The 27,102-nt window shown below is 40.8% G+C and overlaps 1 protein-coding gene across 1 annotated transcript; it reads right to left on the bottom strand.

Moving 5' to 3' along the window:
• Positions 1 to 1,547: 1,547 nt before the first annotated feature.
• On the bottom strand, positions 1,548 to 26,982 carry pgbd5 (piggyBac transposable element derived 5). Its single transcript, XM_018696906.2, has 8 exons — positions 26,398 to 26,982; positions 26,176 to 26,363; positions 20,097 to 20,527; positions 15,663 to 15,797; positions 11,873 to 12,053; positions 9,447 to 9,644; positions 7,663 to 7,768; positions 1,548 to 7,315 (listed from the first exon to the last, which is right to left on the bottom strand). The coding sequence occupies exons 1-8, from the start codon at positions 26,586 to 26,588 to the stop codon at positions 7,120 to 7,122; spliced, it is 1,626 nt and encodes a 541-aa protein (XP_018552422.1). The 5' UTR covers positions 26,589 to 26,982; the 3' UTR covers positions 1,548 to 7,119.
• Between the last annotated feature and the right edge of the window lie 120 nt (positions 26,983 to 27,102).

Genomic DNA, 27,102 nt, shown 5'->3' with positions numbered 1-27,102 from the left:
GGGTTAAAAACCAAAGGGACCAGGCCTTTCTTTGCCTGGACTCAAGAACAACCTACTGGAGGACTTCAGCAAGTAGGTCTTTAACTTTGTTAAATCACATTATTTTAGAAATGCATTTTCTTGAGTAATGGTTATTTTATGCTTTTACTGCATTGCTCTTCTTTTATTTGTCAAATTGTACTTATTTTTAACAATAATAATAATACACCATTGTTATTAGAAGTACTGTGCTTGTTGGTATTGTCTTGTTCAGGCTCTACTATTTGTTAAACTCTCTCACTTTCCTGCTTTTTCACTTACTCCTGTCAGTCCAATAAATACTTAACACCTGAAATGTTGCTGTGGGGGGTTTATGAGCATGTACCACTCTGTAACCTCCTCTGAGCACGTTTTGCATGAATTCATGTCAGGTTTTATTACCTTCTCGGCAGAGCAAAACAGTAAGAGAGCAGGTCTGAGTCTGCTCAAATATTTCTGAGTGTTGATAATGAATACCAAATTTATTTATTTTTTAAATATAGGCTTATTGTTTTTAATGACTTTACAGAGTCATTCGATTTTTTTGTAAAAATCTAAAGCAATATTTCATTTGTCTGCCTTTATTTTGTCTTATCTCATCCCCACTGCTCTTCTACTTAATTTTATTTGTGTCATGAAATTTAAATTTGGGATTTCAGTGAAAGGCTTACACTAGAGGTTGGTGAGAGGCGAGACAGAACCTGGTCAATGTTACCTAATGAAAAGCTGTCAAGGTTTACACACATTTTTCTATTTTTCAGCTACATGTACTCCAGTTGTAGCATTGCTAGCTTTTCACACCAAAAGAAAAATACTGGTAAAGAGTAGAGAGTGTACACATATAGTTCATAACATCAGTCCTAGGCAGGAAGAGTGGGATTTGTAAATGCACAAGTGACAGAAAGAGCCGGACATAGCAGTCAGTCCTTTATAAAACAGTTCACTAGTCAAAAGAGGTGAGAATGAACACCAGCCCTATCATAACGTAGCAACACATACTCAGTGTAACAGGTTGGACTTCTAAGTTAACCTAAAGGTTAAGTGCTGGAGGCAAAATCTCAGCACAGTCTGAAATCAGACAAGGGAGACAGTATTTTATTTTTGCTGAAGGGAGGGTTTTTGAGAAAGCAGGGGAGGGTGTTTTTCTGAGTCTAGAGGAGTGTCCAAAGAAAATATTAATAATTCTGAGGAGGGTCTTGCTTTTTAAAAAAGTAGAACATAAAGTTAAGCAGCCCTCTACCTCCTTAAAGTCAGCTCAATTTTTAAGTGTTGATTCTAGGTTACCACTCAACTCTGAGAAATGTAATAATGAATAGTTAAATATTTCAGAAATGCAGTATTTTAGCTCCATATGTATTTTGCTAAGCTGAAAGCTAATGTGGAAAGATTATGTGTTGCAAAGAAACTTCTCCTAATCAGGCTTTGTGAAGACAGGCTCTGCACTCCAATCACAGTGGACATTTGACACTAAATCTGTGCCTTCCACATGATTTCCAGTCGTTTCCAACACAGTAATAAGCTTCTCTGAGTCTGATGGAGCACCCACATGTGGAGAGTTTTAATGAAGACACATTTACACGACAACCTTGTACAACTCATCACCACACACATTTTTAGAAAGTTATTTGGTCCAGCACACACCAGTTATTTTACACATTTTACTCAACCCAGTGTTAACATTACATGCACATACACACATCATCCTGGCCCTTCTGTGAAACTAGATAACACTATAGCCCACAGTACTCAGTTATTCAATATCCTGCAGCCACCATTACAAACCAGAATCATATGAAGTGAAAAAAGTTCTACCACTTGGACAGTTGTAGTCTGCTATTAGTGCCTGGTATTATTGGTATTGAATTGTATATTTCTGCTATTTTATCCACAAATACTTGAACTTCTGGTGTTTTTAGTGGTACAACTCCTGCAATATATGACCCTGGTGTTCACTGTTTGGTTGCTGAGCTCCCAACAACAACAAATCTAGTTATACTATTACTTGTACAGTGGTTTGATAGCACCTGATAAGGTTAAAGAAGTCCATTTAGTGTACGTATATCATCTCAGTAAGTAATATATTGTACAGCAGTAAGTTATGAAGCCCTGAGGTCAGCCATTTTAATTCTTTGTTACATCCAAAACTAATCATATATGCTCTTAAATATCTGTACTGTCTCACTCATAATGTCAGACACCCGTGAATCACTGTAGAGAGATGGCACATAGGCACATACAGTACACCACGTACATGGACATTATTTTATACACAACTTCATGTCATTACCACAAAACAACTGACAGTGAGTTTGATTAATTTCATAGCATCTCTTTGTAATAATTCAATGTTTTTGACAAGCAGTTAATGTTTTGGGATCATTATTTGCCAAACAAAACTGGATCAAAGACAAATATTTCTGTATTAGTAGTTGCACAATATCCTGTTCCTTCCCATCTGCCTTTGTTTACTCCCATTTGCACATCTGACATGAATGAATGGACATAAATGAAAGACATCAGAGATCTCTGCTCTTTGTAAAGGGAGACAAGGTGGAAAAAAGGACAGAAAAACATCCACACTGTTGTAGTGAGACCCATCAAAGTGACATCCCTCATCTGGGAAACATTTTCACTTTTTACATTGTTGGTTAGATTTTGTTTTAAGGCTAAATTTGGTGTTTGGATGTTAAACTTTCTGATTTTTGGGGCCCACATCCAAAGCTAGGCTCCTACACAGATTTATTTCTCTAGTCTCTATTATTCACACCATGGAAGACAGGCATTTACCATATTCATTTATATATCCTATTTTTCAAAAATCTGATTTGCTCTGGTCATTGACATCATCTCCATTTCAGGACATTAAAAGTAAAAACACAGAAATGAGCAGAAAAGCCACTATGGAAATATCTGATTCATGGCTGATCAATAGGGCAGGCTGGACAGAATAATTTTTCTAAGATCCTCTCAACTTCTGAATTTAAAATTAAGCTATATTTTTGATCTATACTGGCTAAAATGTAACCTTCCTCTGAACTAAATGAACAAAGGCGTCATTGGGGAGGATCCTCCGTTCTTCTCCTCTGCTAGATGTTAAAAAGGAGGTCACATGAAGCTACTCAGCTCTCGCTCTGCAACTGGGGTGATAACAATATTACCATATGGGCAGAAAAACTTCAAATACTCCCCCTTTTTTTCCCTTTCTCTCTCACAGTCATATATAATTTGTTGCCAAGTAACCATGGCCTTGCAGGGTCCCCTGTGCATAATTTCTTCTCATTGGTGGTCTGAGCTGAGTGATATAAGCACTACAGAAAACCTCTGCGGATGTCACACACACACACACACACACACACACACACACATCTGAGTTGACTGCCATCTTAAGGTGTGTGTATTCCGCCTGCTTCAGTCCATGATAGGCTATGGATTAAATGCCCATTTATGCATGTACATGTGTGACACACTATGAAAGGAAAAATTCACCCTAGGATACCTTTAACAGTTATATGTGCTTCACCATTTTGTGATGCTGTCTAGGGGGTTACTTTGCTTTGAGGAGCTGGATTTTATATTTCTGCTGTATTCACTCTCCCTCAACCTGCTGTGTCTATTTTTGCTTCAGTCAGTGATGGACTGTATTCATACCCCTTACTCAGACCGCTATGCATCTTGCAGCTCCACATGCATGCATTAAGGGATTCTGAGGTTACTCTCAGTGGACAAATTGATTTCTCTGCCTTTATGTGATGGATTTCTCTCTGTATGATTGTTAAATATCAGTGGTGGAAACTGGCGCAATACATTTTTTTTAATTCAGGGACTGTCACAAACATTTTTTAAAAATGATCTGTGATATCTTAGGAAGCTGAAGTAACTCTTACATCAAATATCACTGAGGTTGCACTTGATGCAATGTCAAGTTTTCTTGATTTATCCAGTTAATCATGAAAATAAGTAGTAGTGTTTTCTGAACTCCTTCTCATTTAGCTGCAGTGATGTGGAAGTGTACCCCAGTGTATGTCAGTACTCTGTGACATCACTGGTGGGTGTGGTTACAGGTGCTTCTGAGCACACCCAGAATCAGTGGTACAACACTGCTATTCAGCAAGGTGTTGAGTTACTCTTTAAACAGTGTTAAGAATAGTTGGATTTCCATCCAAATTTAGCAAAACTGTCACTGAATTCACAAACAATTGTCCGAAAACAAAAAAATTAATGTATGTTTTCATTAATTTATGTGATTATTATGGGTTAGGTGCATCTAGATAAACAGCCAACAAACCATTGCAAGAAAAGAAAGATGACATAGTTAAAAGAGTGCCAGTCAAACCTCAAAGGAATGAAAATGATGTGAAAAATGATGGATATATGGCATTTACGTTTGTTTTGTGCATAATTTGAGGAAGGTTACGGTCTTTGGCTATTTGTTTTCTGATTTTTTTATGCGCAAATTAAAAAATATGCAGGTGGATGGAAATGCACTCAGTATTTCAGTAGTGGGGATTTTTACTGTACCAATTGTTATACTGCAGACAAAGGGACAGAGTGTGTTTCTACAGTGGCCACAGCAGTATTTCCATTTAACAATCAGACCCAATCAATGTAATACTAGTGTGTGTAATTTGTCAGTATCAAATATTGTATTAAAATCACTAGTTGACAAATACAGGACATGACAGGGGTGCCTCTTAAGATTAACAGTGTTACTTGAAGGTGAACAGTGATTAGACACATATACACACACACACACACACAAGAGCAACAATGACAACAAAGATGCTTTGGATTAGTGAAAAAGTTAAAAAAATCACAATCTTGAGTCTCAGTGACAGAGTGATTATGGACATACACACAGTAATTTGTAAACAAAATATACACAGACGTACTGTACCTTATACTCTAAATCTACAGTGGAAATCTTTTCTGTTTTGGTTATAGTCATAATTTTTTTTCTTATTTCATTGGTGTAATTTTATATAATCCATTTTATTTATCTACGTATATCTACATAACTTATCTATTCATATTTTCAATATTTTTCTGAGACCAGTGTATACTATCATTGGATTCAATTCAAAACTAAAAGGATTATCTAAGAGACATGTTGCTAACTTTACAAATCTCCTCAAAGTGCAAGACTGCGATGTGGGAAAGTGCTTGAGTCCTGCCAGCGAATCACTCAACAATTCTGCTCTGCCAGCGTAAAGACCATCATCTTACTGTAATACATGTATTCACACATCTAACCATGCTGATGTAGCAAGCACACACCAAAACCTTTCACTTTAAACTCTTCATAACATGATTCCAGCATGACAATGGCATGTTGACTGCATAACATATTAAGCAAAGCAAATTGGACTTAAAGTCCTCATTGTAGCTACAGACAGCAGTGTGGTCTGAACACGGTAAGTGCATTTTGTTCTCCACTCACATTCCCATTGGCTGGACAGGAGATGGCAGATCTAAGCAGATCTTGTTACTTGGCAAGAAATGTGACACTGGAAGAAGGCAACGTCCACAATAATTGTTCAAGATGCATCCCTGCTTCCACTTCAGAAGAAGTAGAAGGTAAAAGCTGATTATTCTAATGACTAAAACAGGCAGGTTTCAACAGGTATTACTACTTGCAAATGTTCTTATAAACAGTAACCATCCTATGTTTTTTAATCATCACATAAGTTCTAAGTTATTTGATGTCAGCGTTTCTTTTTTTTTTTTTTTTGATGACACCATTTGAGACCATGTGGTGCATGAAAGAGCAAGCTCACTGCACAGCAATAAAAAGGCCCCAAAGTCTTTTATCTACATTAAGATTTGTAGCTTTGTTGGTTTGCTGGGACGTCTTATAAGCCTCCAGTGATTTGGTTTTTACTTCTTGAACCTAAATCTTGCCAAGCAACATTATCCAAACCCCTGCCCACGGGCCAAGATAGTACTTGTTGCCTGGCAACGCAGGCTTACCGAACATTCAATCAAGGAGATTTTGAACGTGTTCTGCCCTGCAAAGCCAAAGTACAGTTAGCTGCATAAGTAATGAAACAGGCAAATATGGCAAGTTTATCTGGCAACAACAGCGCTGTTGGTACAAAAATAGGCTTCAGATTTGATGTTTTTAAGACCCTGAAAACCTATTATCTCAATCAGCCTCTGAGTGAAATGACCCCATCACAACACAAAAGTCTTTTTAAAAAAATCTTTTCTGGGCTCTTTTGAAGGGGGAGGCTGAGAATTGGTGGCACACTGCTGGGTGTAGGCTTTATGTCACCTGACAGTCTTCCTCTAGCGAGTACAGTTTGCAGCAACACAACACATTTGGGTCACAATAGCCATACATATACATCCTCAGGCTCAATGTTGCAGACACAAATGGCAGTTTCCACTTGCTAAATAAATACACACAAACAAAAAACCCACCTGGAGCAGAAATCATTGTCACATTGAACGAGAGAACATCACAATCCAGATTCTTTATGCATGCAGCGTGTGAACACACCATAGTCCTGGTTTACTAAGCTTTTGTTACAGGGTCACAGGTGTTTTTGCAGAGTGTTAATACCAAGCTACACGTAGCCTTTTAGTTTGACAAGGATGTGTTTGAACACTCGCCCGGGAGATTCAGGCTCGTATCAATAATTTCACTCTTTGTTAAGAAGCTGACATCATTTAATGGCAAATTCTTCCTGGTTTCATTGTTCTTGCCTTCATCTCTGCTTGTGAAATAGCTCCTGCTGACAAATCCTTAGTAAATCTGTGTGGTTGAAAGTTGCAGCTGAGGCATGTGAACTGTCCCATGGCTCATAATTCTCTATTGTGTAGTGCGCAGTTGTGTGTTAATGAATATTTACAGTACCGTACCACAAAAAAACAACTAGAGGAAGAGAGAGACACAGGCTTGGCACTGCTTCATTATTATCACATAGACACAGACCGCAGAGTCTGTACAACTGTAATGAAGAGTGTAAATATATGTGTGGGTATATTGTGTTTGTGTGTGTCTGAGTGTGTATGTGTGTATTTCTTGTGCGCTCCTGATGTCCTCCTCCTCCTCCTCCTCCTCATCCTCCTCCTCCTCCTCCTCCTCCTCCTTCATCCTCCTCACTGTGTGGGGGAGCAGTCGTCTAGATCCAGCAGCTCTCTGACCAGTCTCTCTCCAAACTGAGCTCGGCTATAGCGTTTGACCGTGTAGGCGTCGGACATCTTGTAGAGGATGTACGCGTTGTTGATGGCGATGCTGATGCTCAACCAGAACACCTGCTGCCAGGTCTTGTTGGGCTTATGGAAGATAAAGTACCTATGGGAGAAAAACCACAACGTACTCCACAGTTACTATTCAAATATTTTCTCTTAAATGAATGAATGAAGTAAACACTGATGTAAATACTACACTGCACAGACCAAGTAGTGATGTATCTGCGAAACACAAGATTATTACAGAAATGAGGAAGGGTGTGTTTCGTATGAATTTAACTTTTCCATTTGTAAGAGAAGAAGTGTATTTCATATTGAAACTGTCTCGGGACAGAATGTGTCATAATATGTCTGAAATAGAACTGATTCAGGCCTCTAGTCACCATGAAACCACTGCAAGAAAACAGGTCAAAGATAACAAGGTGCTGTTTGGTAAAATGTTCTACATACTTGCTGTACTTGTCGTCGTATTTGCAGATGTAGCTGAGGTGCGCTGCAAACGCCTCGACAGCCAAAGGACATGGGATCTCCCCACTTTTCCTTTTAATGATCAAACCTGCGACAAACACACACACCACGAACTGAGAGTGAGAGACATACAGTAGAGAGAGGTGTTTCCACTGGGGGGCTAATTTTCTCCAGACTCTCTGGTCACCTGGCTAACAACCAGACAAGGGAGAGAGGTGCACCTTGTTTTTCTTTCTTTTTTTTTTGGTCTCTGTTCTTTGGTCCCTGCAGGGCTGCTTTGTTTAATGGGCCTTTTTCACTGCAGGCATTCGGACTTGTCACAGCATGAAACGCGCAGGTGTAACCAATAACATCAACAGTGGCTCTGCTCCGCTGAAGTCCCAGTAAGCTCTGAGCCAGTGAGCCAGCATTCGCAATACCACTTCTCTGGACCGCCATCGGCCTAGTGTATGTATGAGCTGTTTGGGGGAACACTAAATTTCTCCATGACTATCTGCCAAAATCAGTCGGTGAATAAATTTGGGGCGACAAATACCCCTGGCAGTTACACAATAATGCTTAATTTTGCATGCACAACAAGAAGTTAAAATAGTTGAGAACAAAGTCCAGACTTGTGTTATTATATAAAAGCTTAGTGATTGGTTTGCATGTATCCAACTAGGGTATATGAAGTCTTGAGGATGTTTTTAGTCTTGTGTCTTGTGCTGAAATCAAAATTTGTGAGATGTGGTTGAGTAGGAGGAGTAGTATTGAAAAGTGCTCATTGAAACTTACTAGCCATGTTTCCACTCATGCAAATGTTAATATAAGGGGGAGGAATTAAATTAAAACACGTCCACCAAGGTTCAAGAGTCTCTGTAGTACCATGTTTTCTGTCACCACTGAATTAATCGTGTAATATTACCCACATAACAGCTCATTTTGATATGGTTTCATTATACACTACTGTGACAACCCTGTCAGAGTAATTCTCTCTGAGACTCCTGGGCGGAGTTTGGTCGTCAGGCAGATTCAACTCACCTGGTCTGGCTGCACTATATAAACTGGTAGCAGCCAGTCATTTCCTCTCTCAGCCCTCTGGCTTCCATTCTGTTTGGTTTTGGTTGCATTCTGTTTGTCTTAATGTTAGTTTCCTTTTCAATTATGTTAAATGAATGTGTTTTAGTTAGAACTTATGTGTGGTCTTCCTCCTTCCCTCCTTTTGTCATGGCTTCTGAGCCTGGTCGTGACAACTACATAATAATAATGAAAAAATGCTGTGGTTATTAATGGAATTGGCACCTTTTTTATTCTCCTTTAAGTACAGAGTGAAAAACATTTGCACACATACCCCCCCCCCCCCCCCCACACACCCCCACACACACACACACACACACACTGAAGGGAAAGAAAATCAATACCTGGGGCCTCACTTCCACACTCTTCATTCAAAATGCACACTGCAGCCCTTCAACCAGGTTTAAAACCTAACAAAACTGTTTAATCGAGAGTGGATTATGCTGGAAGAGGAGGAGAGTATCATGATCCTCCTGCCTCCTGGAAATGGATTATCATGGATTAGAAGCTCTCGTTGATTTTCCCTGACATGAATGCTTAACAATGTGCCAATTTCACCTGATGGTACAAATGTTCTTAAATCATGTAGAGTTCAATTAGACAAAATTTACATTTAGAAATTTTGATAATAATATTTTTTTTTTCTTCCTTGTGGCAGAAACAAATTTACTGTGGTGTAGAAGATGCTTTTAAAACAGCTTCTTGTTTACCTTGTTTTGTTGGGGAGTAAGCGTTGGTGAGGAACCTGAAGTGTCCCTTGTTGTACCAGCTGATCAGAGACATGCTGCCTTTCATCATTACCCGCGATTGGCCGCGCTGCGCTGGTGTGGAGCCGCACACCAGCATGCTCTGTGGTAAGCCTGTGCAGTCACTCTTCCTGGTGCTCAGCAGACCACAGCAGTAGATATCTGGAGAATGGATGAATACAGAGACATGTCACAAATTGTACAAATACCTCTGGAACTGTATCGGCACCTATTTACTTTAAATAGTTCTTATAAAAAATGAAATAATGAGTAGATCTATCAATAATTTTATTGACAGAAAATTAAGTGTAGCTCTATTTAAAGTCTTCTGTGATATTAAACTAAATGTTTTTGAGTTTTGCACTGTTGGTGTGATAAAACAAGACATGACAACTTATGCTCTGGTAAATTGTAATGGCCATTTTTTATTGCTATTTTCTGATATGTCATAGACTATCTATATCTCACGTGATTGTAAATTAAAGATATTTGGGTTTTAGACAAAGTAAGCAATCTGATGACATCACCTTGGGGTTTAGGGAACTGTGATGGCCATTTTACAGAGCAAACGATTAATCGCAGCCCTAGTTTCATCCTCCCCTGCAGTAACTCCAGTGCTTGTGCTGTGATGAAGCAAAACCCACAGAACAAACTGCTATAAACTGTTAATCTCTCTCACTGTACCATTTCCTGTCTCCTTCATATCTCTGTATTTTTTGTCATTCCACCCATTTAATTTTTTTATTTCCTACATGGATGAGCAGAGGCGAAACAATCATGTGGCTGACTGCTGCTGATCTGTTAATGTTCTCAATTTGGAGAATGATTTCTATCTGTGTTGTACATGTGTGTGTATGTGTATGTCCACAATAAGAGCTGCAGAGTAGTGCAGGGTAATTAAGTCTGCTAATTAATCCAGTGTGATAAATTTGAAAGAATAATGTCGGACAATGCCTTCACGAGCTCAGAGCTGAGTTCTTTCAGTTGAGTGCCTCTTGGTAGCTTCGCCCAATTAGGACGACAAAATATTGATCACATCTCTAGACTTGTTTTTCTTTACTTGGCGTACTGCAGCTCCGCCCGGTTGAGTTTAAAATTGCTCCTCTGTTACTGTTTAGCAAAAGAGCATTTGTGAAAAGGGAAATGTAAGAAACTTTTCAATTTCCCAAGTTGTGCTGATTATATCATCAAAGGAGCCTGATTTATCTCTGATATTTGTTCTCTACCTTCACTTATTCGCTCATTTTCAGCCTGTTACGACACAACGACATCGTCCTACATCTACCATCATTACGAAAAAAGAAAAAAGGTCACTGAGGAGAATTCAAATGTTAGTCACCCTATACCACAACAGGATTATGCATTCATAACAAAAAAAGCCTTTGCTGTAATGAGCATGAAACAGATGGATGGAATTAAAGATGGATTATCAGCATAAAATATCACAATTTCCTCCAAAACAATTTCCTGCAATATTCTCTAATAAAATATCAGATATTGAGAGCACTGGGTTTTTATAAGCTGCTGACAGTAAGACAAAAAACTTATTTGGACTCAGAATTTCGAGTTGGAAGATGTCTGCAGTAAATATTGTTTTGTTTAAGTTTTCACTTTCCCTATTGATTTTTTAAACTGTGACCAGGCTAAACACTCCCCATTGAATCTCCTACGATTTACTGTGCAGGTCAAAAGAAAATGAATGGTCTATTGCAGAGCAGGGCTGTAATGGTCGATGTTAGTTGAACAGCAAAAACACATCCATCTGAACAAGTTGCTTGGTGTATGATTCAGTCATCAAGATGCAGTTTTCTCAAAAGAAAGAAAAACTGGGGTGAAGTAAATCACCGTTTTCTCAGTGTAATTTCAAAACATGAGTGATTCACTAACTAATTTCTTAAAGCTATTAAACTTTAAGACAAAGTTCCTTGCTGAGAAAAAGGTAAACAGAAGTTATTGCATCACAGACAAATACAAGTACATTTATGCATGAGGTATATGACTGGCATGTTTATGCCTTTACACATTCATATATGGTTAAACATGTTCCTCTCTGGGTGTGAGGACAGATGAAGACAAGAAAATGAATCATTCTAACTGCCTACTCTAGCGCTGTGAAATCTCATTTGAAGGTAAACAGCAACAGTCTGTCATCCTCCCTGTATTGTTTAGCCTGGGGACGCTATCATCACCACATGATTAAAAATAAATGAACAAATAAAAATTGCAAAGAGGGAGGGAGAGGAGATGAGGGGAGAGGAAACAAACGCTATACCGGAGGAGAATATGAGGGAGGGGACAAGAGGTGACAAGGTGTTTTATTTAGGCGGCGCGATGGAGACGCACCAAATAGACTCTGTTGTTGAATCTGCTGTTCCAACTTGTTTGTGTACCTTGTTTGCTGAATTCACTGAAAAGGCTGAGGCTCGTGATGGACGGCCCCGTGAAGATGATGGTGTTCTTGCCAGAGATGTTCTGGCAGAGCTGCTTGGCCACAAGGCTGTGAAGCTGAGGCTTGTTCTTCAAGGTGGCCAGACCGTCTGTGCCCTGGCCCTCCTTCAGATGGACTGAGATCTGCAGAGAGGGAGGGGGGCAGGGTGTGTAGACAGGACAAATATAGAACTAGCAAACTTTACCTCAGTTTTCCCTTACTTTAGGTTTGAAAATACTCCAGCTGTTGTATAAGTCTCAACCCTTTTGTGTTAAGTTTTGGAGATTTTGCAATTCGAAGTTTGTCCAAGGGGGGCAATAAAGAAAAGAAAACCAACCTACTTGGACTCATGAATGTGTTTGGGAGATTTCATAGTAGCATGCTAGCTGGAGTATGAAATATCTGGTGTGTGAACATTCCTAGCATGTTCCTAGACTCTATGGGTCATGCTACTTTGTACTTGCCATCTTCACGTTGTAGAGATTAGGGGAAACAAGGACTCAGCCGAATGGAGATCCATATACAGTTATAAACATAGTGGTCAATCCATGGGGGCTACTTCCTGTGTTTGGCCACACTAAGAGATAAAACAACGGCCACTTTTACAGGAAATATGCCGGGCTGAAATATCCAGGAATTGTCCTTCAACTCCGCCCTAACTTTTCTCAAAAATTTCTAAAATATTTCAGATCTCACATAAATATCTTAAGAGCACCCATTGTGGACTGTGAATATTCACAGAGAATTTCATGATAATCTGGCCGGTAGTTGTTGAGATATGTTGCTCTGGTTAAAGACAATCTGAGTTGTGCCTCTTAGCTCAACACACTGGTACATGATGCACCCAAAGAAACATGAAGAAGAGCTTGGCTTCTGAGGACAGCCATTATCAAATATAGTATATACAAACAGAAATGTGATCCTACAAACAGTCTGGTGTCCCTCTTACACTCTCTGCTATTGTTCACGAGCTGAACGGCATTAGCCTGATTAGCCAGTGTCTACGTCAGGGGCCTGTAGCTATTACACTAAGTGGTCAGTCCATGTGTTTGTGTTTGTGTGTGTGTTTGTTTGTGTGTGTTTGTGTATCCCTGTGAGGTGCAATAGCTAATGGAATCTCATTGATTCACTCCATTAACTTGTTTTATTTCTTAGATTTTTTTTTCTCCCTCAACACAATTCATTTAGAGAGAGAAAATCTCAGTGCAGACACACATCAGTGGACTGGTAAAGACTGACTGACTGCCAAATGTCCACAGTCTGTGTGAATGCTAATGCTTAGTTGTTAAATGGATGGGATAATGGATGTGGCTTTAAATGACAGGGTCTGCAATGCTTCTTGTGCACACTGTTTTACACATGAGATTTGGGATTACAGGAGAAATGATGAATGGTTAGATTCTAGGTTACATCATTTATTTAATGTGATATAACACCAACAATAACTGAAAGAAAGAAATGGGCAAATTAAAATTCTGATCGTGGTTGCTCCTCTCTCCGGTAATTTAATTCTGGACCACATCCAGGCTAAAGAAGGAACTTCTTCCCCTGCAGTGTAGTCTTATGCCTGAGATCTATCTATTTATGGGTTCTGTCTTTACAATGTTGTATAATTATACTGCTGTACTTCCTACCCAATTTACCCAAAAGCAAGTTCATTTTGTCCTTGGGCAGGTCATTCTCAAACTTAGCTAGCATGCTTTACTGACATTCTTTTTTATATTATTTTTTTCTGATCTCACTCTGGTTATATAAACTATAATATTATTAGATATTAGTTGAGTTAAAGAACCAAGGATGAAAAGGATGGTTTAAGTGCTGCAGGATGTCAGTAAACATGTCATCAGCTTAGCTGCTGTGAAGCCTGTCAGTCATTCTGTTACATAGAAGTGTTTTTACAGAATTACAGATCACTTTGCTGTTTCAAATCATCTTATTCAGGTTGATGATTCGCAATCACTGACCGCTCAGTTAGTTTACCTCTTTTCAGATGCATTTCAGTACATGTAACAGTAAGTGAACACATCACTGATGTGATGATAGTATGTTCAGTCTGATGCAGGTTCAAGCCGCCACATTCAGCTCAGTACAAAATGAGCCTCTGCAAGCACAAGGTTTACAGCTCAGCAGCCTTTTATTTGCAATAGTTACTGCATTACAGTTTTTTCAGTGTTTTTTTGTGATCTTTTAATAGGCTTTTAACAAGTAACTAATGTACTGTGAAACAACTCAGCAGACTACAGTGCTCTACTGATGCGGTCAGTGATTATGGTGAAATGTTGGCCAGCACTCACTGGTTGAGTTTAGAATTTGATTCACTACATGATGTAGGGGTAAAGAGTTGATTTACCCAAACTGGAAAAAAAGACATGATAACGATAAAACAAAGAAACACATGCACACACACACACACACACACACACCAAACAGTGACAAAAGTAACAACCTTACATGCATATGTTATCACTTGGACATTTGGAACTGGAACTATTTTCAACCCTCTGACAACAGCGAGGTCTCTAAATAACGGGGACACTGTTTCTGAAAAGACATGTTGATGTTGAATTTTTAATGTAATCTTTCATCGCTGTGAGCACCACTCCATTCACCTCCACTGAGGGAGCAGAAATCTCAGAGACTGATTATGCAAAACTAGGACAAATAAAACCACCAGTACTCCATATTCTATAGGATTCTATGATATACATATATGTAGTATATATAGACACCTCTGAAGGTAAATGCAGTATATCCTTTTGAACATGCTAGTGCCAATGTTTGTGTGTTTGCTGGTCTGAGCCTGCATGTGTGTGGGTGGTTGGATGGAAGACTGGCAGCAGGCTGTAATTTTCTTGTAGTCTTGAGGAGGAATGACTGCTGTCACTTACAGTGTGGCTGCACATCCTGTGCAGCACACTGCACACACTGCACACATCCATATGCTTGCTAGTTAGGAGGTTGCCTCAAGCACTTGCCACCAATAAAGCTATACAATACAGTTGGAGAGTTGTTGTCTCTAATTTTTTTCCTTCTGTAACAGTCTGAGTTGGACAGGCCTGTCAGTCAGGCCTGCAGCATCAGGGCCTCAGTTAAACGGTGGTGTTATATAAGCAACCGGCGTAGGAGTGGAAGGTTGCGGTAAGGGCAAGGTTGTTAGAGAGTGAAGCAGCTCTGCCTGCCCGAGATGTGACAACACAGATCTTCCTGATCCTAAGCCAGCAGCTACCTCACTCTAAAACAACATCAAAAGGAAAATCTGACACCCAATATTTTTTTCCCCAGAAGCTATTTCTCATTTCAAGATGAGTTTGATCATGTGTGTTTAAAATCAAACTTTGAGTGTTTTGCATGTAAAGCTGAAAATGTTCATGATAAATTCATGTACAGTGATTTTATTCTTTGTAGCGTAGACCAGTAATTAGCTGAATGCAAAATGATGCAACATCGACAACCTGCGAATGAGATTTGAAATTTGGTGAAGATCAAAGTCTGTGATGTTTTCATGAAAGTCTTTTTGACTTCAGGCAGACTGAAGACTTTTTCTTGCATTTTTGATGTAAAATTTAATGAAAGCAGAAAATGCTTAGAAAAAAAGAACCCTCAAAGAAAACATGCAAACTTGTTCTCTTTTCTCTCATCTTTTTACTTTCTCATGCTTATTTTCACACTTCTCTTTCACTTTATCTCCAAAGACAAAAACACACTCCTACTACTTCACACACACACTGACACTGAGTATTGTGTGCCACTACCTGACAGATGAATCCGGTGGAGGTGCACTGTCGAACCCAGAGGCTGAACTTCCTCTTCTTCCTCTTCCTCAGCTCTCTTTCTGTACAGGTGGTGATGAACACTGGGTCCTCGTCTATCAAGGGCTCATGGAGAACCTGGAAACACACAGACAAGGTTACTGCACATGTGAGTTTGTCTCAGTGGACTTTTTTTTTTTTTACATAACTACATGATGTTACAAGTAAAGCACAAGAGGTGTTACTGGTAAAACAATAGCCGGCCTTAACAAGAGATGTGTGTGAGGGATAAGTGTGAAGTTGTGTATGATGTAACATTTCAGCTAAGGGTTAGAGAGAGAAGGCAGCCAATCGAAGATCCTCACAAGTCTCCTATGTGTTGGAGTGTGATACTGTAGAGGGAGAAAAACAGTGGTCTCAGCAGAAACACATTCTGCAAAACCCTTCAGAAAAATGCCCCCCGTCAGGTTTTCTATTGTCTCAGTTGTTACTTTGTCCTTAACCTTTGAATTTATGTGTTATCCCCTTCAGAATTTCTTTCTGTCTCTGTCTGTGTCATCTTCTGTTCTGCTATTCTAAATCAAGACCAAACCAGACTAAAAAATACACCCTGAAAAAATAGACAAAAATGCAGCAAATTCAGTGGACCCTGTGGGAAAAAGGTCTTTGTGACAAAAACATCATCACAAAAACAGTGCTTCTGTCTCTGCTAGGCATGGTGCAAGTTGATTAAAATTTAATAATGGAAAATAAATACATAAAAATATAACAGAGACAGAGAGTTTCAAGTTCCAAAGTTCCACTTTTCAAATAAACCCTCCAGAGTAAAGCTCTGTCGATTGCGAGAAAATGATTCTGTGAAAGTTTTGATGACTGAGTTTTCGTTTTAGTCATTTTCCAAGCATTAAGTACAAAAATTCTCTTGTTCCAACTCCTCAAATGTTTCTTTGTTTACCATGCATGGCTCATTTTCACAAGTCCAAACACACACAAACTGTGACATTAACTGAAAACACACACATAAAACCAAATATTTTAAAATCAGTCCTTAGTCAATTAAACCAGCATGACACACCTGAAGCCTGGCCATATATCTCCCAGAAAATGCCGTCAACCACACGTTAAATATTTGCATTTCAAATTGCCCTCAGTTCTCCCTTCCTCTGGTGTCTTCCCTGCCTCCTTCTCCCAGTCCATCATGATTTGACTAAAGCTGAGCTGAACAGTGACCAACAGCTGTCTCCTGCTCTAAGACCCAGAGCAACAAGTCATTTCCAAGTCAAATATGGAGTTATGGATATACAAGTGGAAAATGAAGGAGGCTATCTCGCCTCTGGGTGGATGACATCACTCCAACCACAATGGCCTTTTAAGACATATCTCATCCTGGAGCTGCCACACATCACCACAGCGCTAACTACTCCCTTGCTGTCTTGCAGTGGATGTTCTGTGAGGACTGCGACAAATGCTCTTAAAGATTTTACACTTGCAAATCAATACAAAGCACTGTCAACAGATCTTCTTTGCAAATGCAAAACTGCCAGGCTGACACAGAAAATGTGAAGCACTGCTGCCAGTATGAACTAACAGTACATACTAATATTCAGCACTGATATTATTCATATGTTGGCACTCATATTCACACAGACACATAAATCCAGGTTACAAAGACTCACATTTTGAAAACCTATTACCTTCTGCATGTTCATTTGATGATAAAAAATAGAGCTGAAATGATTTGAGGATGAATTCATTAATTGATGAGGAAAAAGAACCAGCTGCTATTTTCATAACTGAATCAGTCATTTTTTAAAGTAAAAATGCTCCAAACTCTCTTATTCTGGCCTCTCAAATGTGAATACGTCCTGGTTTCTATTATATCAGACTAATTATTGCAGGCTTTTAGTATTTTGATAGTAATAAATATGTCAGCTTGTGCTTATGGAAATTGCAATGGGCTTTTTTTTTTTTTTTTTTTTGCTATTTTCTTTTATGGACCACATTAATCAGATTAATAGATAATGGCAGAAATCATGAGCTTCAGTCCAAACTCTTCATACATCACTTCTTTCTGTCATATGTTATTGGTTTGCTTTCTAGTTCACCTCAGATCCTGTCTCCAGCCCTTGCTCACTTCCCTTCATCTCCATGTTCTCCCTTTCAGACCTGCCATTCTTCATCTGCCCACCAGATGTCCCCAGACTTTATTCCTGTTCACTATTCCCTTTGTCACCTGTTCCACCTCTCCTATCACTTGAGTGCCCCCCACCCCCCACACAGACCTGAAGTTAAGGGTGCCCTCATCACCCAAGGCACTATTTAAATTTGCTGTTTTCACTAGTTCTTTGTTGGATCATCTGCTCATGCTCTGGTGTTCCTGTGTGTTTACCTTGTTCCTGCTACCTGTGTTTGGATTCCTGTACCTGTCTGCCTGTCTGCTTATCCACCTGTTTGCCCTTTAGGCAGTTTTTTTAAACATTAATCAAAGTTACTTAACTGCAACAACCTGTCTGTGGGTCTGCATTTCGGATCCTCTCTGCCCGTGCTACTTCCATCAGCCTTGACACTCTCCCTCTGTGTATGTCATTAAATGGGCAGATTACTTTTCCACTGCCCGTGGAGCAACAGTCTCAGTCTGTGCCACTCTCACTATCTGGGCCCACTCTCTGCCCCTGGCACAGAAAAACCAACAGATAAAACAAACTGGCCTAGATACACATGTAACCTGCTTCTGCTAATGACACACACACACATACTGTCTGACAATCAGCGTGCCCTCATTGTTTCAGTCATTTTTAGATCTAAGTGGATAGAGAGCTTTAGCATGACACCGTGTTTCAGCAAACCACCAATTACACCAACACTGACATTTTTACTATTCTGATGGTAAAATTACATAGCTGAGTGAGTTGTGGATGTGATATGAGGAGGGGGGGTTGCTGTTGAGGGTCTGTATTCCCAAATGCACTGACATCATCTTTCACAATGAAGCTGATGTTATAGCGCTCGTACTGCAGAAAGGCCAAAAAGCAATTTAATCAGCTACTTCCCAGAAATTCATTAATTTTTAAGAGCTCGACAGTGGCTCCAGGGGTGGCCCCAGCACCCACAGGAATATGATTAGCCACCCCCCTGTTGCCCTCCTAACCAGATTCTGAATATGACGGGTGATTTGTTATTATGGAAGGATGTGTAGTAGAATGAGAAAAACCCTCAAATGAAGTGGAAGCAGCACTGTGTCTAACAATAACAAACCAACCAGTTTGTGAAATAACATACTACTTTTTGAGAGTCTTGAGCTTTACAAGTCAGGGTTGAAGACAAGTTGAACTGGACAATCAGCAGCAAATCACATTCTATGATTTCCTTTCATCTTCTTTTCATATTATTATTATTAGTATGCATTCATTTTTTTCAACCTTGATTTTCATCAGTTTGAGGAAACAAGCTTGAGTGATTGCTGGTCTCTATCTGCTGAAGAAGAGCCAATTTCTTTGTGTTTACATTTTTTTGCACTCGCTCACAGATAATACGATAATCAAGTTAGACAGGAGCATAACAATGATATGCACGTGTTGGTTTGATTTGAATCACGCTGTTTATTCATGGGCCTTTCAAATCTACGCTGCTGCTGTTCATCTAGAAAAGAAAGTAAAGTAGCTAAATAAATAAACTAAATAAAGCTAAATAAATTAAATTAACCCAAAATAGAGTAGCAAGGCTGGTATGCCCCTACCCGAGTTGCATAAATGTAGATCTAATGCATACTGTGCAACTCAGAACAAGTTGAAGTAAGTCTCCTTGAGGGGGGAGTCTGTTAAAAATGAGTGCTTGCCTAAATACTTGCTGTGTAAACGGTTTTCAAACTGGAACTCCTTGTGGGAGCTATTAAGTTGGTTCGCCCTACTTCACAAGCAAATGCCTTTATATTTTTATTTTACAAGGTAACCTGGGGATTTCTTGGCTACTGTATTAAAAGTGCAGGTATATAAATATACCTTCATGTGAAATGGCACCAACACTCCTCACCAAGACAGCTGAGAAAACAGCGACTCAACAAATTCTAGACATCTCTCATCTTGCATTTAGTAGACCACCACTAGAGGCTGTTTGATAGTTGTCACATTTCTTGAAACACTATAAAGTTAACGACAGATAATAAGAATTATAATGCTTGATGTCAACTGTGCTGTTAAATATTGTTGGCCCCTGAAAGACAAGCGAATTCTAGTGTAAGCTAATGTATAATGTCCAAAACATTAACACCCCTGATGCAGCTGCTGCTATGCCAGCTTGGCCAAGTCAGTGAATGGAAAACTACTACGAGAACAGGAACAAGATGTATATAATGTCTGTATATGCAGAATGTAGCAGCTAGCTGCCCAAAAACATTATAAGATGCTTTAAGGAAACCCAGGTCTGGAGTATTGTACACACCTGTGTCTGTGAAGGTCTGAATGTGCAGCCAAATGACTGCTGCAGAGAGTCCAGGAAAGGCTGGATCTTGTACAGGCCCTGGTTGCTCCCTTGTGATGGCCGGAAAGCCACAATGTGGAAGTACTTGAGGATCTTCTCAAAACGCGATTGGCTCATCTTCAGGGCGATGCTCCGGTTGCTGAAGAAGCCTGAGCTCCAGATGCTGAGCACCGATTCGCAGCGGTGCACGCTGGTTGAGGTGACGAAGCCCAGAAAGGCCTTCATCTCCTGGGCGGTGACGGGGCACCAACCTTCGTCCGAGCCAAAACGCTCCTGGAACTTCTTGGCATACATGTTAGTCTGGGTGACCATGTTTTGGATGCAATTGTCCGGGACGAAGAGCTGGAAAAAATCCAAGGCTGTGGCAGTGGCCGGCATCTTCTGAGCAGGGCCTGGATCAGGACAGGAAGGGGGAAAAAGTGAAACATTATGATGGAGGAAAAAAGACAGATTGACAGATAGCGAGTCCCATATGGGCTAACTCACAGACACAACTGTCACTTAATTCCACTTTTTAAACTTTGGCACCAAGCCTTCAGTTTGATTGACTATGCTGAATAAAAGGTTTCTCCTTAGACGCTGTGAGACATGATAAAGTTTGATTTTGTTGAGCTGTCACTGTCAAGGCTATGTGGGATGCTTACAAACTGTTTCTTGCTTACATAACTACATTGTCATCTCATAAAGACAAGAGGAAACAGTAACAGAACATCTATTAATTACTGCAGTCTTAGATTGTATCAGATTGTCAGAAACACACGCCACATTCACATATTCACAGCATTTTCATGAATCAGCCAGAGCAGCTTTTGGTGTGAATGTCACAAGCCCAGGGCAGCAGTTGGGAAGTTTACACGACGTGACAGCCACCACACTGTGATGCTTGTCACAGTGTGGCGTCTCCATGCTTGCCGAAGGTTTCGGTGTCTTGTTGCTTTAGTGTTACGGCAGGCAACGAATCAAAAATCATGTTACGATGTAGCCGAGTCAGGAGTGAGCTATGAATGAAAGGTGTCTGAAGTCATGCTGCCGGTGAAGCATCAGTTGATGAGAGATGGTGTTATTTAAACAGCAACACTTGAGAGCATGCATGTAAACTGACAGATCAGTTACTTCTGCTGGGGCTAGGGGATGTATGTGGAAAGACTGAGGAGTGGTACTACTACTGAAAAAATAGCAATTACGTTTGAATAAAAAATATATCCCCTTATTGAGTCAGCTGGAAAACTATGTGTTGAACAAGAAAGCAGCTAAGTCTGCTGGAAGTGATGAATGAATGGTTAAAAACAGTTGTCAAAGTAATGGATAAACAGCTGAAAGAGCTAAGAGAACTGGATAAATGGTGAAAGACAACAGATAAGGCTCAATTAACTGATGGATAAATGTTTGAAACAACATAAAGCAATGGATAAATGGTGAAAATTTGATGGATAAATTAGTGGATTGACACGCAATTTGATAATAGACGAGTACATCTGACTGGGGTGTAACAGCAGCAACATAACTGACAAAAAAAGTTTGAAGCCACGTTACAGCTTGTCTTAAAACCTTTCCTATACAGCAGTTTTCCCCCTTTGTCTACATTGTCCTTCATTCATTTATTGCAAGGAAAGTGACATTTATCTCCTATTCAAAAGCTCTCTGTTTGTAAGCTTTTATGTGTTGTATAGAAGTCACACAGTCAATACACAATGCAGCGACTGGCTTGATGCATTCGCTCTGGTAAATTCAGAGATTTTCTCTGAGGTTGTTGGCTCCATAAGAGAGAATTTGGACAGTGAGTAGAGCAACTTCAGGCTCAATTAAACAGCACGATCTCATTATCTCTGTACAGCTAAGAACACGGGTCTTTCGCTCTCTCTCTCTATCCTTTCTTCAGCCCTGAGTGGCTTGGTGCAACCAAAATAATGAAGGGCTTTCGCTTCAGTCTTTTAATGTTGAGTTGAAGATAACATGTACAAGACTTTAAATTAAATGCTACATTGTGAAGGCAACATGTGGACACATGAGGACAAGAGGAAGAAAGACACAGTGAAGTACAAGTGGGCCCACACAGGCGATGCTTGCGGCCATGACAGCAGAGGCAGCCGGGGCGTGGTTCGAAATCCATTCATTTGCATTCAATTAGACTTGAAAGCTGAATGTAAAATCCAGCGTGACTTCCTCGGAGCGGGCCACTCCTCGATAAGAAAACATCATACATTCAGATCGAGGGTCCACTGAGGCAAAATGACTCACCCCGGCTCATCTCAGGAATAAGCCAAAAATACAACCTGAGGAAGAACTCATCATTTTTATGGATAATGGAACTGTTTCATCTGCTCCTGAGCAAGTATAACCTTCCTCCATAGATTTTTCTTTATACACCCTGCCAGCTGGTCTGAAGTCCAGCCTATATCACCCCGATTAAACTGGATAAAACATTTACATAATTCTACTTTCAGACTAGTATTAGCAGATGTTCGTATACAAGGAAAGCCTTGAAATATCAATTCTCCACATAACTCATTAGAAAACTCCACCTACGTCACACATAGACTCAGAAGTATAATCCCTCATGATTATCAGCTGCTGTAGTATTTCTATTGTCGAGGGACAACCATCTGCCTGGTAGAGTTTTCTAACCATGGATTTAAGAATGAGAGATTACTGTGTATGTGCTGTGGATAAACCATTTGCATTGACCAAGAATGCCTTAAGCTCAGTTTTAAGATCAACAGAAATTACAGAGCACATGAGAGTGTGAGAGCAATTTCAGATAGTTTTGACTGATAGGATTTTCTCAGACAAACCACTGTAACAATACTCAGACTGGTTTACTTGACAACAACACTGTGTGAAATATACCCAATGTAGTCATCTCAATCCAGTTTTCTTTTGTACTGTAATTACCATACTTACTACACACACACACACACACACACACACACACACACACACTATATACTGTTCTATAATTTTTCCATGAAATAGCTTGACAAAAACAATATTCTGGTGTACAAACAACAAAAAAATTGTTAAAACTGTCTCTGTTTCAAAAGACTGGAAAAGAAGGCAACATGGCTTCAATGGATGAATTCCACTTAAAGACAATGGGCCACAATGGAATTAAATCATATTACCTTCTAGTCTTTTTTTTCCTGTCATGCATAATATCTTGTTTATTTTATATGGTAATCATAGTTTATTTGTGAATTCAAAAAGTAAAAAGACATATCAGACATGTACCCCTGCTTGTCAAACAGCCAGTAAATATACCTTACAATAGCTTTCTATACATATAAATACTTAAATAAGAATATTATGAAATTTCACTTTGTGTGTCTGTGTACTTGGACAAGATAGACAGTCAGAAGTACAGGGTCAGACAGATAAACTGGCATAAGAGTACCAGTAATCTATCAGACACACTCAGCAAAGTGAATGAATTAATAGCTCTTTAATTCCCCTCAACATCACGATAAGGTGGTTATATAATCTGAGATGTGTATGTATGCTTCATAATCCTCAGCTTGGTCCTTTGCCTACCCCTCCCCTCGCACCGCAGGGGAAACAACCTCACACTGAGATGAAGATAACACATCACCTATAAACCCCGACGTTGGATAAGCCACTTTTTTATGCAAGCCAAAAACCCAGCATAGTTTCAAAAACTCTGCACCTGTTTCAAACCCAAAAACGGGTTGCTGCTGTAACTGTAAACAAACCCCAAAAACGCAGCCCAATCGGAAACCTTGCAGGGTTTGTACGAGGCTGACTTGATGCTTTCTGACGCTGGCTGATGATTTATGTACGGGGTGCACAGTCTCCAAAGAGTGGAGCTGTCACACCAGTGCTGTGCCTGTGTCAGTACTGTGACAGCTAGACAGTAAGACACAGAGAGACAGAGAAATGGACAGGGAGACAGACAGGCAGGTGACAAAAAGACAGCCAGACAGGTGGGCAGATAGACAGACAGAGTAATCCCGACACATGATAGAAATATCAGTGATGATATATCCACAGTTCACCACAGACGGACTTAGTGGACACCTCATCTATCTTAAGCAGCTTCCCATCCCATGCCGTTACGTAAAATTGGTGGAGAAGCATATTTATGTAGATACGCTGATGCTCGGGATGCAGTCAGTCTTTGCTGTTCAGGCTGATTAAATCACAGTATGGTCTTGGCCACTTATGGACTGAAGTGTGATTATGTGCCCTGGCAGTCCTGCATCCATCCAGCCAAGCAACTCTTAATCATCTGAACCCTGATACATGACGATGGGACCACGCCCACGCTTGGCTGTGCTTGTGCAAACAGACACTAACTGTATTTTAACAAACCAGACTAGACTATACAAAGCAAACAGACACACCTGCTGCCTCCCTGTCTTAAGTCAACAAAGCCAAAACAGCCAAACAGAGCAGGACAGAGCCGGGGATGTGGAAGTATAGTACAGTACATCCTGTAACACTTTTCTCACCATAATCTTTGTTGTCATGGTACCCCAGTTTAGCACGGTTTGGTTCAGATTATTTTGGATGAGTGTAATAGGCACCGCTCCATATCTGGGCCCTGTCTCACAAAGTAGGATTAATGAAGTTAGCTGGATAACTGGAAGAACAAATCCAAAATGAAGCCTGACAGAAGGCTCTGTGCTATAAACCCAAACCTCACTCCCTGATGCGTACTGGACTTAGTGGCAGATAAATCTGGAACATGGACAGAAATACAGAGAACAGAGCTGTTACAGGTTTTATTTGGTGCCCTGCTTGGTAATCCTACTTTCTAAAGGCCAATGGCCAACAGCACCACTTTTAATTTGGGCACCATAGCTTAAAACAGAAGATGGAGTAGTTAAAAACTTTTATTTCATGATAAGACACTCACATGTAGTCTTCTATTTTTTGTTATTACCTACAGTCTTTACCTACAGTCAGCTTTGAGCTTGTGCTGTTATACATGTGAATGTGAATGCTCCAGTGTGTGTGTGTTTCTGTGCTGTGTGTGCAAGCAGACTGAGGCTTGGTCCATATCTGCTACAGCCATATGCTGGTTCACCTCCAAGGGTGCGATGGTGCATGTCAGTGTGGATACGGGACGGCTTTTCCACCAATCGTCTTTGCCTCTCAGCTGAGGCAAAAAAGACTTGAGGAGAAGAGCAAATCCAAAATGAAGCCTGACAGAAGGTGACTGCACTGTAAACCCTAACCTCACTCCATGATGCATATTGGACATAGTGGTAGATGAATGCTATCTGCGGACAGTGTGGTAGACTACATATGGCTCAGTGGGGTTTTAAGCAGCATGAGAACAATTTGACGATGCTTTCGGGAGAAAGACGGAGAGACAGAGCAGTGTGGTTGCTTTACTGTCACAATCCACACACACACCACCACACACACACACATTTGAAGAGAAAGTGTGCAAACAAAATCAGGGTGCCTTGAGCTTGTGTCTCATGTTAATAGTTATGAGTACTATTAATTAACTTGGTGCAAGAGGAACAGAGGTCAGCATCTGTGCATAGTATTCTGCACACATACACTGCTATATGAAACGTGTGTATGATGTGTGTGTGTTGAGCCAAGGGAAACACCATGCTGCTTTTCTAAATTAATCTGCATGTCTCCCTGCAATGCCCTGAAACATGAACACACACGCACAGGGTAGCATGTGTACCACAGCACCAAGGGGTGAAGTATCAAAGGCTAAGCGTTTGCCATTAACTCACTACAGCAATTAACGATGCAGTGTCATGCTTCTCTCAGTCACACACTCACTACACACACGCACAAGGAGGATGCACGCGCACGCACACACACACACACACACACACACAAGGAAAATGAAACAAGCATCCAGTTGTACTGGAGCAATAGGCTTTTGTGTGCTGTTTTGGCACCAGATTGGTAGCCACAGATATGGCCTGCCTGACCTGGAAACCATGAACTGCACTATTTCTGTCTGTCTCTATCCAATCACTTCACACCCACGGGCAATTCTTCCCCGTTTGAACAAATGACCTTATTCATCTTGTCGTGCATCACGTCTCACCATATGTCTCTTTGTACGCCGGCACAGTGACATCCTGCAGAGTCTCCATCCAGCCCTCCTCCTCTGCCTGACTACGGGACAGAGAGCCCGGGGGACCGGTTCCGCTACTCCCTCCGCCACCTCCTGCTCCCCCGCTGTGCCCACTCTCCTTATCGCCCCGTTTTTGGTGGTGGTGGTGGTGGTGGTGGCTGCTGCTGCTGCTGCTGCTGCGGCTGCTGATGCTGCTGCTGCTCCTCCTCGCCTACCTCGGCTATGTAGTTGTCAGAGTCGGAGTCTCCGGAGGTGCTGTAGAAGGGATTGTCGCTGCTGTCATCTCCGGACTCACCGAACACGTCGTCGGATATCTGCAGGCTCTCGTACCGGGAGCGGGCCGCTTCCAGGAGAGACAGCGCCTTCCGCCCGCACTCCGCCATCTCTCTGTCTCTCTGTAGTGATGTTCTGTTCCACCTTTCTCTTCCTTCCTCCCTCTTTCCCTCACCCTTCCACTACGGCGTGCAAGTGGTCACGATTCTTACAAGAGCAGGGAGGTGTTTGCCTTTTAATGTGGCGGCTATACCCTCCCCCTATTTTAGGTATCAGTTATGATCCCCCCCGCACACACACGCACATACACACACCTTCTGCCCTCCAAGCTCGGATGCGGAGCCCGGCGGTCAGAAAGCGCGTGGATCCGGAGAGAGCTGTCCGCTTCAAGGGTACTGAAATATTTCCGCTCCCTCGCTCTGCTCACAGCGCTGCGCACTGGGCAGAATTATCAGCAGTTATGGCTCAGCATCCGGGTTGGAAATACAAGCAGCGATTTCTCCACACGAGAGGAAACAGAGAGAGTGTAGTGGCTGCTGCTGCATCACCTGACCTGACACCATAGTCCTGCCCTACCATCCAATAAGATTGCACTTTCTAACCCAAACTCAAAGAGGAGATGCT

This window comes from Lates calcarifer, linkage group LG16_LG22, assembly GCF_001640805.2.
Source record: "Lates calcarifer isolate ASB-BC8 linkage group LG16_LG22, TLL_Latcal_v3, whole genome shotgun sequence".
Taxonomy (NCBI): Eukaryota; Metazoa; Chordata; class Actinopteri; family Centropomidae; genus Lates; species Lates calcarifer.
The sequence above is the reverse complement of the archived record's forward strand: the minus strand, read 5'-3'. Positions and strand labels throughout refer to the sequence as shown.

Bases quoted from the DNA above. Each gene is read 5' to 3' on its own strand.
- pgbd5 (XM_018696906.2), bottom strand. From the start codon at position 26,588: ATGGCGGAGTGCGGGCGGAAGGCGCTGTCTCTCCTGGAAGCGGCCCGC. The intron at 20,528-26,175 runs GTGAGACGTGAT...GTCCTGATCCAG, and splicing joins GGCGTACAAAGAGACATATG to GCCCTGCTCAGAAGATGCCG. The intron at 9,645-11,872 runs GTACACAAACAA...TCCATTCTCCAG, and splicing joins CAGTGAATTCAGCAAACAAG to ATATCTACTGCTGTGGTCTG.